Consider the following 12,844-nt stretch of genomic DNA (forward strand, 5'->3'; position numbering starts at 1 on the left):
TTGTACCTCTTGTGATGTCATTGATCACACTAAACACACAGCAGAATGCCCAGTGTTTCCTTTGTAGCAGCTTTTAAAAACGTTACGTTTTGTGAAGTCTTGGAGTGGAAATCTGTGCTACCGTACCTACCTGTGTTTTTGTTTCTGTATTAGATTGTTGGTGAAATAAAAATGCATAAAGTTTATTATAACAAAAAATAAGGTAAAGGTGTCTCGAGTGTTGCGACAGACACTCAGATGACGTGTTTTTTTGTTTTGTAGTTAAAATTAAACAATGAAGGAATCTGAGAGAACATTCATCTTCTTGCTCACCTATTTTCCAAAAAGATTCAAATTCGACATCCATTTTCTTTTTTCTTTTCAGTTTTTTTTAAATTTTTTACCCTGGATAACGAATCATAAGAGGCGCACAATTTCAGATATCTATTTCCACTGCGCTCCCCCTGAGCTTGAACCTCCACAGCGCAGTAAAACCCGTCTTTTCCTATCTTTCTCCCGCTCATTGTGGCTGTGGGACTCTTGGCACTGTTTGTGCTGAATCATGTGGATATCAAACAATGACTGGCTGGACAAAACTGACAAGTAATGAAATAACTTTGTGGGAGGATGACCCTCCGGGGTTGGGTGGGGTGGGTTGGAGCTGCAGTGTGAGGGTGGGGGGTGGTATACAGTGACCCCCTGGTTTTAGTCCGGTTGGCCTATGGCAGGCCGATCTGCTGGCTGGCTCGGCCGCTTTGGGTTCTGTTGGCAGAGTTTCCCCCCCTGGGCGTTCAGTATATATTGAGCTCCCTGTGCCGACACAAACACACTGGCACCAACAGGTACTGGTAAGGGGTTTGTTCTTATCATGCTCATTTTTATTTCTCATAACTATTTACAATTGATTGCTTGCATACTGTCTATAGCTATATGTCCGGTGTTGTTTTTTTTGTTTGTTTTTTGTTATTTTTTTTTACATATTTTATACAAAATATGCCTAAAAAGATTTGTTTTTTTTTAAATGTGAAAAAAAATATCAATATGGACTAGAATCGGTTGCATTATAACACTGTTAGTGTTTCCTTTCAGGTTTATCCTTGCCAATCTGTTCACTATGGCCACAGATCACCAGATCCCTGCATCCAAGCAGCAGCAGCCAGGAAGCAGTGCGTTTAAGGTGAGAGGAACGCATGTACAACCAGCACTGCAAAAAAAAAAAAAAAAACACAATGTCTTACCAAGTATTTTTGATCTAGTTTCTGGTGAAAGTATCTTAGTGCACTTGAAATGTGACAAAACTAACTTACAAGAAACTTTTCAGCACGATATAGGAGCTTGTTTTAAGTCAATAATTCCTTAATATTGATGAAAAAGTACAAGCTCAACCTTTATTTTGCCGCATTCGATGCACAGCTCGTCATCTATGAGCAGGAAAACTTCCAGGGCCGCTGCCATGAGCTGACTGGGCCCTGTAACGACCTCCAGGAAGCAGGCGTGGAGAAAGTGGGCTCCATACTGGTGCTGTGTGGACCGTGAGTGTGTTTCAGAGGCCTGCAGAAAAAAAGAATTAGAGCGCAACAGACAAAACGGAGGACTGACGTGTGGCTGCGTCTCTTTCCTCCGTCCTGTCAGATGGGTGGGATACGAGCAGGCCAGCTGTAAGGGGGAGCAGTATGTGTTTGAGAAGGGGGAGTATCCTCGCTGGGATTCCTGGACCAACAGCAGGCGAAGCGACACCATTGTTGCGTTCCGCCCAATTAAAGTGGTGAGAGAACACAGAACGCGTTTTTAGTTCACCTCATCATCATCATCATCATCATCAGCCAGCTGCCTAATATGATGCTAGACTGTATTGGCTGACTTCTTGCTTTCTCTCTCTCTCCCTCCCAGGACAGCCAGGAGCACAAGATTGTCCTTTACGAAAACCCAAGCTTTGCAGGGAAGAAGATAGAAATCATAGACGACGATGTTCCCAGCTTCCATGCTCATGGCTACCAGGAGAAGGTGTCCTCTGTCCGGGTCCAGAGCGGCACGTAAGTTTCTATTCCAGACAGATGATGATGATGATGATGATGAGTGATTTGGCAAAAAAAAAAAAATAATAATTTGAATAGTTTCACCTCTGACATGCAATTTCCTCCTCATGCCCCAGCTGGGTTGGCTATCAGTATCCAGGTTACAGAGGCTTTCAGTACCTGTTTGAAAAGGGGGAGTATAAAGACAGCGGCGAGTTCGGAGCTCAGATTCCCCAGATCCAGTCAGTTCGGCGCATCAGAGACATGCAGTGGCATCAGAGGGGCGCTTTTCACCCCGTCAACTAAGCTTGTGACTCTTCCCTGTTGTGATTTCTGTCTCTGAAAGCCTTGACCCCCATCTAGCCGCAGCATCTTAGAATTTCAGCTACACCATTCAGCATTTATTATCCACTGCAGCTGTTGTAGCAGTGGCATTCTTTGGAGCAAACTAATAAAACCTCATTGCTTAACATTTCCCCCTGGTGGTGTGTTTTATTCCCATTCTGTAACATACGAGCTAGTTTCATCTGGGAATTTGAAGAGAAAGATCTCAAGTATGCACAACGCCTTGCAAACGTATTCAGGCCTTTTGAGCTTGTAGACGTTGTGTCTCTTTACAACTACAAACTTCAGTCTAGTTTGTTGAGATTTTGTGAAAGACCAATATAAAGGAGAAACATCAATCTGAAAAGTGCCTTCATTTGATGAGACCTTATACAACAATCAGTGTCTTCAGTCAGAGGCTTCGATAGAAACACTGTAATAGAGACTGCTACAGGAGATCCTTCCTGCCCACAGCCATTACCATCTACAACTCTTTGAAGATAACATGAATTATAACATTGAATTTCCATTTGTAATTGATAGTTTTTGTTTTTTTAACTGACGCTATGAATTTACATACACTGTATGAAAAAGAGGCATAATAATGTTTTCTCACTTTCTCTTACAAGCCATAGTAATCTCATTGTATATAAACCTCTGGCTTTTGGTAAAAGAAAAATCTAAATAAAAGCACTTAGAAATACTTTTAGTAATCCTAACTGAGCTAAGACAGCAATTTTGGGCATTTAATGTCAGACAGTCAGCAAGTTGTCCCTTTTTCAGCAGTTCACAGATGCTTCCGGTTTCTACTCGAGGTATGATTGTAAATAACCCCAACTTATTTGTTGTATTGCCTTTTTGCACTTATTGCGTCTGCTTTGTTTTATTGTATATAATATATGACGGACTTCCTGTTTTTGATTTTGAACGGAAAACAAGTTGCAACAAGGCTGTAAAATTTATCTCGTTATTAGCGGCCCCCTTGGTAGAGGTACAAGGAATGTTTATTTTGTAAATAAGAACATTTCTTTTATTGATCGGTCGGAACTGTAAATTTGTTTTATTGTATACAAACTCTAGTTCATAGTTTTGAATTAGAGTTGATATTTTTTTTGTAGTGAACGTTATTCTTAGTTGTAAGAGCGTGTTTTTGTATAAACACTGTCTTTTTGTGTGTGTGTTTGTGCATACAGCTCTTACGGTGAAACTCGGGGTTTGCTCCCGATAAACCTCACTGTTCATCCGTAAATCCAAAATCCTTCATTTGAGGGATTGTCTGCTAAAGTCTGCAGCCAGATTTCTGTCCATAAGAGAATAGTTACCCACTGATGTGCAATGATTGCTTCCAAAATGTCACATGACAATATAGGAATAGCATTTATAATTCCGGATTTAGATATTGTGAGAAATAAAAGAAGAACAGATAAGTTGACAGGGTATGCAGGTGAATTGATGGCTATTTTATTGGCTTTAGGATGGATTGAGGAAACAAGAGAGAGGGAGGTTATAATTTGTTCAGATTCAAGTAGTGCATTAATAAGTATTTTAGAACTAAATTCAGAATCAAGGCAAGATATTAAATTGGATATTAATCATTCTATTTTTAGGATTAAAAATGATGGGTCTCGGGTTAAATTAGTTTGGATTCCTGCCCACATTGGAGTGATAGGAAATGGGCTGGCAGATAATTTTGCTAAGAATGCAGCAAAAAAAAGTGTATTGTTGATTCAAATATTAAAATAAGCAAAAATGAGGTTAAAAATAGTAGTAAAATGTGTATTAAGGAAAAATATCAAGAACAGTGAGATAGAGGAAGCAATGCAAGATTTTATTATAACATCCAAAAAAAAAAAAAGTTGGAGAATTTAGGAAATGTAGCAGGAATAAAAAAGAAGAGGATGCTATATCTAGATTAAGGTTTGGACATACCGGTTTAAACAGTACTCTTAAAGTAATTAATAAACATAGTACAGGTTTTTGTAGTTATTGTGGAAAATAACAATACAACATATTTTTTTTAGAATATAGTAAGTATGTTCAGGAAAGGGAGGTGTTAATTAGAGATTTAACTAGGAATAAAAATAAATTAGATATTAGGATTTTGCTTCAAAGATCGTCTGGGGATGCAGTTTTTAATAGTATTTTTAGTTTTCTAAGGAGAACGGGATGGGGAGATTATAGTGGATTAACATCTGATCCATACTCCAGTCTGGAAGGTGGCGGTAATGCACCTAAAAGTTGTTTGCCAACCGCCATAAAAAAAAAAACAAGAAGAAGAAGATGTGTAATGATAACCTCCGACCAATAGGATGCGCTGCAGGGCCATGTTTCTAAGGAGAAACATGGTGTAGCTGCATTGCAACATGCGGCTCTTTTCATTGGACACAAAGTGTTTCTGATAAGATAAACGTAGGTTTCAAGACGTTTTTCTGGTGTTCTTGGTTTCCACGTCTCTTGTTCAAATCTCGTCTTACAGGAAACGTCGGTATGCAAAAGTTACATCTTTAAATGTGTTTTATCTTTGCTAGCTAGTGATAGGTTTGTGAAATGTCTGTCTGGCGTTCACGTTGGTCGTTTTCTTACGTTTTGGTTTTAGATTGGGCTTTAAAATACACAGAACCATTATTTTTAGCGCTGCTCTGAACACGTTTCTTCCTCCCGTCTTTATTACTGCAACTGCCATTCATTACACATCAAAAACGTAAAGCTGCTGAGTGAGTTTGTCCATTTATACATCTTGATACATTTGACAATCCAATCCTGAAACGCAATATTATGAGATGAGATGCGCTGCTTTCTGCCACTGATAATGTCCTACAACAAAGAAAACGTTTTTAATTTCAGAATGTAGGTTCTTTACGAACTACGTGAATCCAGTGTTGCATATTTTTGTCAGATGTTTCTGTAATATTCCGAAAATCTATATTAATTTGTTACAAGTTTCAGAGAAACAAGTTAATGTGATGTTTTAAGGAGTCTTCTCACTGTGTTTGCCTGCCTGCTGCTGTTCCTGAGCTCTGCACTGGTGGCTGCCCAATCACTTAGTGCAATCCTCCTCTTTCTTGAAAAAGATGCTTCACAACAATTTCCTTCCTCGAATTTCTAGAAAATTTTAATACATAATTGATTTGTGTTCTTAGTGGCTTTCTTTAAAAAACACGTTTGTTTTTTGTGGAGATTGCCATGGTTGAAAGGAGGAGGATTTTTTTAGCTTTGCTCCCTTTTTAAATCAACTATTCTGCTCTTCCAGTTTAAATAAATGGAAGAGGGAAACCACTTTCTGTGTCCTCGTAAGTTAAGTTTCTTCCTTTCTCATCTCTTAAACAAAATTTGTCAATCTTTCCGCAGCCAAGATGCCTGTCCTGTGCAGCAGCTGCTCCGAGAAGCGCGCTGTGCTGAAACGTCCAAAAACCGGCCACTCTCTGTGTAAGGCGTGCTTCTTCTGGGCGTTTGAGGAGGAGGTGCATCGGACCATTGTGGCGGCAAAGCTCTTCAGACCCGGGGAGACCGTTGGCATCGCCGCCTCGGGCGGAAAGGACTCCACGGTGCTCGCACACGTCATGAAGCTTCTGAACGAGAGGCACAGCTACGGACTCGAACTCATGCTCATATCCGTGGACGAGGGAATCACCGGTTACCGGGACGACTCCTTGGAGACGGTGAAGAGAAACCAACAACAGTACGAACTGCCGCTGAAGATCGTCTCGTACGAGGAGCTGTACGGCTGGACGATGGACGCCATAGTGAAGCAGGTGGGACTGAAAAACAACTGCACCTTCTGCGGGGTGTTCAGGAGACAGGCACTGGACCGAGGAGCCGTCATGCTGAAAGTGGACAAGATTTGTACAGGTAATCTGGATCAGTGGGGCAATTTACTATGAGTAGCTCTCAAAGTTTCTACACAATCTTAAATCAGGATGTCTGCGCTCGATCCTTTAAAAAAAGTCATGTATCTAAAATTAAGGCATTAAAATGTCTTAAATTCATTTTAAAAAAGTAAATGCATTAATCACAGGTCTTAAATTTTGTTGTGGCAGGACTATATAATCTCATATGAGGGTTTTTTTTTTTTTGCAGGACCATTAGACAAGAGTACATTCTAATATAACCTTGCTTGTTAGCTTTTTTTGCATAGGTATTTTCAATTTTATTACCTTTGTGGCTAGGCACATTCTGTGCAATAAAAAAAAAACAACAAAAGCTTTTAAGCTTGAAATTTCTGTTTTTGCTATTCCTGATTGTAGTACAACAGGACAGCCCATCCATCGTCTATTTTTATAGTTGTTCATTTATTTGTATGCATATATTTGTAGGTATTTAATTCAAGGTGGCATTAAAAAGGTCTTAAATGTATCTTGGTGAAACTTGATACCTTGTAAATAATCATAAATTGCCTGAATTTCTAAAGAGGACAGTAAGCGGTGAACACTACATAGCGTGTCTTTAAATAACGCCATGTACTTTCTTTGTCTTCTCAGGTCACAATGCCGATGACGTGGCAGAAACGGTTTTAATGAACATCTTGCGTGGGGACATAGCTCGTCTACGTCGCTGCACCGCCATTTCCACAGCCAGCGAGGGCGACGGGGTCGTGCCTCGCTGCAAGCCCCTTAAGTACGCCTACGAGAAAGAGATCGTCCTGTACGCCTACTTTAAGAAGCTGGACTACTTTTCGACAGAGTGCATATACTCCCCTAACGCCTATCGAGGCTACGCAAGGACCTTCCTCAAGGACCTGGAGAGTATACGGCCCAGCTCAATAATGGACATCATCCACTCCGGTGAGAACCTGTCTGTTCGCGAGGGGGTGAAGATGCCCGTCCAGGGGACCTGCAGCCGCTGCGGCTACATCTCCAGCCAGGCGCTCTGCAAGTCATGCGTGCTGCTGGAGGGCCTGAATCGCGGTCTGCCTAAGCTGGGCATAGGGAAGCACCACCGCCTGCATGAGAAGATTCTCTCCCAGCAGCCTCTCACAGAGCGCGAGGAGAGAAAGCTCAAATCAGTAGACTTTTGATGGTATCTATGTATTTATCTAAAGATTTAAGATGAATTTTTTTAAGCATAATTTCAGCATAAACGGCGTTCAACTGGAGTGTTGAATGTACTTTTTACTAGAGTTATAAAATTATATTGAAATAATTTTTCATTGCAGAAATGAGGGATTATTTGGATTTTTTTAAGAGTCGTCAGTGTATTTTCCCAGAATTTCCAGAAATTAGATTAATTTTCAAGTCTGTGTGAGCTTTACAACTTTTAAAAGTTTTTTCATTATAATTTCACTTTATCAAAATGCTTTAGTTTTTTTTTTTTTTTTTACATTCTATATATTTTTGATGACGCATCATCTTACAGGGTACTTCAAGTGGACCGGAACTATTTTGCACTATTTGCTGGTTTGCGTTCGGCTTTTTGGAGGTCTCTCTCAACCCCTGAATATTTTCTGCCGACCATGCATCATTTCATACTCGCTCTGACAACTGGTAGTTTAAATAATTTGTGACATTTGAGCGTTCTGACTCTCATGAGAAATCATGAAAAGCTTAACCATGAAGAAAAATAACATGATTGGTTTAAGAAAATGGAAGAATGGGACAAAAGTGATCCAGAGATGTTTTATGAACTATAATAAATGATTTTCTTGATCCACACGATTTATTCTGCTTGCGTGATATTGGCATAAATTCAGGATTTATAAAATCTATATTTTATGTTCCATGAAAACCAAAAATAGAATAAATGCAATGCACGTAAACATTACACTTCACATCTACACAAATGTTTACATTTAAAGTTCCTCAATAAGCTAAAAAAGATGGAAAAACTTCATTTGTTCTGCACTTATGTATCTTGGAAGCATCCCACAGAGCCAGTGTGGGATGATCAGAAATGTCAGAGAGATTAAAGGTCTGTAGAGACTGCGTCTGGAATCAGAAACCAGCTCTGGAAGTTCTGTAATGTTACTAAACTTTCTGAACATCTACTCCCCTTTTCCTCTCACTACATAAAAGTCAGACGATGGTCCTCTGCGCTCTCATCTCGAATCTTCCTTCAGCCTAATGTCTACAGAAGCAGCATTACATGCCATTTGAGTCTCTGTGTCTTGCCCAAGAACACATTGAGGTAAAAAAAACACAGAAGCTATTACTTCTGGGAAGTTTCTGGATCAGGCCACAAACTGATGGATTTGTGAATGTCCAAGGTCACGTTGGGGAAACCAAAGCTGCTGTATTCCTCACATCTTCATCCTGTCGTCCTTGGAAGATTCCAATTCATTCCCAATGTCTCTATCGCTATAGTTTTTATTTTGTCACCATAAACCCTGTCGGACTCGCTACGGATTTTAAATGTGTCATGAGTTCTTTTCACTCTGGAGAATCAAATTTATCTTGCACAGCATTGTCTCAGTCTTTAATTTGTCCTCAGCAACATCATCTCACTCCTCAGAAATTCTCATTTTACCACGATTTCTTGTTGATTTACAAGTGCCACAACACTCACTTTTTACATTTTGGAACATAGTAAAAAGTAGATGTTCAAAATCTTTAGATTTAAAACCTAAAATCCAGCAGTGGTGCAACAAAAATTCCTGGAGCAAGGCACTACCAAGGGCATCACCAGTCCTGCCAAACATTTTAGCATCTAAAAAACAAAATCCAGCAGCGGTGCAAAGAACAGCCCTGGCGCAAGGTGCTACCGAGAGCATCAGCAGTCCTGCTAGATTCCTTAACATCTAAAAAACAACATCCAACAAGGGTGTAAAGAAAAGCTACAGTGCAAGACGCTACTGAGGGCATCACTAGTCTTGCTAGAAAGTCATTAGCTTTAAGAAAAAGTCAATAAAGCAATGATCTCCATATGTCTCAGTTTCTTTGTGGGGAATTAGTCCTTCACCCTTCAGAGATCACAACTAATCAGTCACTCAAAGTGCAATGAGGTCTGAACCAGGAGCTCTCTCCACCTCCCTCCACCTCTCAGGCCGCCTGGGTCAAGGCCAGATGTTGATTTCATTGGTTCCTCAAAGTCCTCTTCCGTGTGCACTGGCCTTGAGAAGTTAATTTCATGGACTGAGGGAAGAAACCATTCAGGGGACTGTTCATTTCCAAGGACCTTCTTGCACCGCATCATCTTGGCAGGTTGCTCATCCTCAACACCTCCCTTCCTTGTTCTCCTTCTTGGGACGCAGGGAGAAGACGTTGGGGGAGCCGACTCCTCAGCAAAGCTTCCCTGGTGACACGGGGAGTCTTCTGGTCGCAAAACAGCCTCTTTTTGCAGGTCTAGGCCACATGAGAAGCTGAAGGTGGTAGGACGTATCTAAATACTTTATTGAAGTCTTATCATTTCTCAGAGAAAAACTGAAACTGAAGCTTCTTAGCGTAAACATACAAACGGAAGGCTAACAAAAGTGTCATGTATATCTCGCTGTTTGACTTGACTTGAACTATTGAACTTTTCAAGGACATTCTTTTATTTTTGAGACACATAACGTGTAACTGTAACTTGGCATTTCTCCCGTTTGGCTTTAAGCATGTAGTTGCGGCTGTTGGGCGCCAGATGTCGCTGTTTACCGCGCTGCAGCCGCAGCATGCAGGCGCTCTGGGTGAGCGACACTCGAACACGCCGCTGCGCGTTCACGAGCCCCTGTCCCGACTGAACTTGTGGAGCAGCAGTGGAGAAGTTTAAGATCCAGACTCAGACTTCGTAAACCGTCGATAAGGTCGCTAGGAAGAAAACTCAGGCCGGACACAACCAGGCAGTCGCCATGGACGATCTGGGTAAGTTGCAACGCTTGCTTTTGGAAAGCGGAGTGGTTTTTTTTTTTTTGTTTTTTTCTATGAAGAGAAACGGGCAGCAGGGTGGAGGAGTTAGTTACGTTTCGTCGAGATTTTGTGTCTAAAATAGTATTTCGGGTTAACTGCGGGTTATTCTGTCTCTCTGGAAAAGCGAGTTAAAAGTAGACAGAAATGTTACCACGGCCTGCGGGGGAAAAGAAGTAAGTCGTTTCGACACATTTTATAATTCGCTCCTATTTGTTTATTTAAAAGCATCGCAGTAAGTTAGCGACTGGACACCGCTAGCCTCTTACTGCCGCCTCTGTTTGAACTCTCCCTCATGTTGTGTCTCTCATAATGACACGCCGCTCCTGCACCAGGTATATGAGCCACTTTTGATCCGATATGTCGCTCCAACGGGAGGAGATGTTCAGTTGTCGTGTTGTTATCGAGCTTTAACGTGAACTCCTGCGCTCTCGCCCCAGGCCACTCATTCCAACTTTGAAGTGGTGGAGTCAACAGGCCTCCGTATTTAGACTGCAGCACAATGCGGGTTCAGCCCTTCACTCTGGCTGTTCAAAACCACTGGGACGGAGCAGATATTACTGAAAAACAACAACACACACATAACCACTGACCCACGAAAATACTCGATTTTTAAATTAGAAATATGGACGTTGTGGTTGTGGGGGAAACCAAACAATTGTTTGTTTATTGGTTTTGTTCTCCAGTTTGTCTGATTACTTCGGTGTTGAAAACACCCGCGATTTTAGTTTTCTGTGACGTGACTGGCACAGACACTTTCCCTATCAGTGCGTTCATTACACAGGCTGGAAAATACATTTCATTGAGCTCTTTGGTGTTGGGAATATTTCTACATTTTGACATTCCAGCCAACATTTTCTAACTCGTGCTTTGACAATTGACAAAAGTAAGACATGCTAGTTACACCACAAACTCTCTTATGTCCTTCCACTTACAGTTTCATATATGTCGACTATATCTGTTCAGTATATTCACTTCATGCTATGTATTTCATGCTAAACCTCTGCATCTGTGAAGTTTTTGTTCTTCCTTTTCTGACCTCTCAAAGGGGGAGCCTTAGTTAAATGGATTTGGTAATTGTTTAAGTGGAGAGATGATGGCTCACATTTTAGCATTTGGCCTGCTGTGAGAATACCTCCAGGCCACATTAGATGCTCTTGCTGCTGTAGTCTGCTGAAAGGAGGTATTGTTGACTGAGTGGGAGCTTGCAGCCTCTCCGAACAGCTTGCTGAAGACAGAGGGGGGCGAGGCTGCTGAGGAATTTCGAGCATCATTCTCTTTCGGGGTCCAAGGCCAAATACTCGCGAGGTCATGACTTACCTCTCGCTGCACCTCTCCTGCTCCTGCGGCGATGCAGTTGGCCTCCGTCTGCCCACCTAAAATCTTCCAACCCTTTGTTAAAAACATTGAGCTTTGACATTCGGTAGAGCAAAAGTCAAAAAGTGTAGATTAAATTACTCCTAAGTGCCTCACAGTGGTAGTCTTAAGTTTCTTAATCCCTCCTTGAGTATGCAAGAACAACACACTTCATTACTGACCTTTTAACCAAAAACGCTAGAGGATTGGTTGATAAAAACTTTCGTGAATCAAGAAAGAAACTTGATCATGTTTTAACCCCTTTTTTTTTGTTGTTTTTCTTGTGCGATTTATGTGATCGTCACTGCTGGAAGGAGCAGGGTGAGCCCTGCCTTGCTGACTCTGAGTCAGAAATTTCCAGTGAAATTTTCCAATCAACCTTCTTACAAGCTTAGACCAGGTGGCAGCCAGGCCTAGCTTCATTTTCAAGGCGCATGTGGCCCTATGGGACGAGGCCTCGCCCAGATGTGGACCTTAGAGCAACATGTGTCAAGAGTGCTCTGTCTGTTTTCTGTTTTTAATGAATCAGTTTGGGTTCTATTTCTTTCTTTTTTTTCTAATACTGTGAACTGCTGAACATTTACGCACGCTTATCAGAAAGTAGAAGTAGGCCTGTCGCAATAAGCAATAAATCAATTAATCGCATGATGAATTGAAACAAACTCAATCATTTCCATTTGCATGATTTATCGTTTTTCTCTTTTTCTCTCTCTTTCTAACAAAAACTGGACGACAAAAGTCTCCAGTCTGGTGCTTTGGTCTTAACCAGCCCTTTTTCTGGAGGACAGTTTTGTTTACAGAGACTTCATATTTCATTTTATTTATTGTTTCTGTAGCTTTGCTCGTTTATTTCAGATATTTAAAATGGCTTCCAGTTCCAGTATTAAATGTTCATTAGAGTTTATCGATCTTTGAAAATGTCTTTTTGCATTATTATGCCATTACCATTGAGTTACTTTAAAATGGTCTCAAAACAACAATATTATGATTTATCGCAATAACTTCTGGGACAATTTATTGTTCAGCAAAATTTGTTATTGTGACCTTAATACAAGCATTGATTGAAATGACTGGGAGAGTTCAGTCTCCCTACATTAGTGCATCGTTCCAGGTCTGGCTTAGCGTCGACGTTCTAGAGAATGTGCTGGAAATTTGGTCCAGACTTCACAGTGGGGGGTTTTATTTTATTTTTTCTGCTGGAGGTTTGTTGCCTCAGCGTGAAGCACAGGTTGGTGTGAAAGGGAGCAAGGACAGGGTGTGGAAAAACCACAAAAAATGGTGGATGAAGTTTTTAGGTTTTTGTCAATAACATGGACAAGAGGACAGTTTAACACAAAGAAAGGGTCAGTTGTTGCA

General features: G+C 40.9%; 3 protein-coding genes across 6 annotated transcripts in view; all 3 read left to right on the forward strand.

The window, feature by feature from the left end:
* The first annotated feature begins 738 nt into the window (after nucleotides 1-738).
* Nucleotides 739-2,469, forward strand: crybb2 (crystallin, beta B2). Its single transcript, XM_032578185.1, has 6 exons — nucleotides 739-827; nucleotides 1,069-1,156; nucleotides 1,393-1,511; nucleotides 1,612-1,744; nucleotides 1,870-2,012; nucleotides 2,132-2,469. The coding sequence occupies exons 2-6, from the start codon at nucleotides 1,094-1,096 to the stop codon at nucleotides 2,298-2,300; spliced, it is 627 nt and encodes a 208-aa protein (XP_032434076.1). The 5' UTR covers nucleotides 739-827; nucleotides 1,069-1,093; the 3' UTR covers nucleotides 2,301-2,469.
* A 2,155-nt stretch (nucleotides 2,470-4,624) lies between these two features.
* On the forward strand, nucleotides 4,625-7,969 carry ctu1 (cytosolic thiouridylase subunit 1 homolog (S. pombe)). 4 transcript variants are annotated; one of them, XM_032578178.1, is made up of 4 exons: nucleotides 4,634-4,803; nucleotides 4,995-5,032; nucleotides 5,667-6,167; nucleotides 6,797-7,969. In XM_032578178.1, exons 3-4 carry the CDS (start codon nucleotides 5,672-5,674, stop codon nucleotides 7,330-7,332), a joined length of 1,032 nt encoding a protein of 343 aa, XP_032434069.1. In that variant the 5' UTR covers nucleotides 4,634-4,803; nucleotides 4,995-5,032; nucleotides 5,667-5,671; the 3' UTR covers nucleotides 7,333-7,969. The 4 variants fall into 4 exon arrangements, with proteins under 4 accessions (XP_032434071.1, XP_032434069.1, XP_032434068.1 ...); XM_032578180.1 differs by lacking the exon at nucleotides 4,995-5,032 and having other exon boundaries at nucleotides 4,625-4,727; XM_032578177.1 differs by lacking the exon at nucleotides 4,995-5,032.
* A 1,959-nt stretch (nucleotides 7,970-9,928) lies between these two features.
* LOC116729323 (peroxisome proliferator-activated receptor gamma coactivator-related protein 1-like) overlaps nucleotides 9,929-12,844 on the forward strand; it is a 28,251-nt gene continuing 25,335 nt past the window's right edge. Inside the window, exon 1 of the mRNA XM_032577761.1 lies at nucleotides 9,929-10,090. Within this exon, the coding sequence (XP_032433652.1) occupies nucleotides 10,078-10,090 (13 nt within the window). The 5' untranslated portion in view covers nucleotides 9,929-10,077. The remainder of the gene's footprint in view (nucleotides 10,091-12,844) is intronic.

This window comes from Xiphophorus hellerii, chromosome 12, assembly GCF_003331165.1.
Source record: "Xiphophorus hellerii strain 12219 chromosome 12, Xiphophorus_hellerii-4.1, whole genome shotgun sequence".
Lineage (NCBI taxonomy): Eukaryota > Metazoa > Chordata > Actinopteri > Cyprinodontiformes > Poeciliidae > Xiphophorus > Xiphophorus hellerii.

Excerpts from the sequence above, each read along its gene's own strand:
- crybb2 (XM_032578185.1), top strand. The coding sequence starts at position 1,094 with ATGGCCACAGATCACCAGATCCCTGCATCCAAGCAGCAGCAGCCAGGA. Across the intron at positions 1,157-1,392 it reads CAGGAAGCAGTGCGTTTAAG|CTCGTCATCTATGAGCAGGA; the intron begins GTGAGAGGAACG and ends TTCGATGCACAG. Across the intron at positions 1,512-1,611 it reads ATACTGGTGCTGTGTGGACC|ATGGGTGGGATACGAGCAGG; the intron begins GTGAGTGTGTTT and ends CCGTCCTGTCAG.
- ctu1 (XM_032578180.1), top strand. The coding sequence starts at position 5,672 with ATGCCTGTCCTGTGCAGCAGCTGCTCCGAGAAGCGCGCTGTGCTGAAA. Across the intron at positions 6,168-6,796 it reads AGTGGACAAGATTTGTACAG|GTCACAATGCCGATGACGTG; the intron begins GTAATCTGGATC and ends TTGTCTTCTCAG.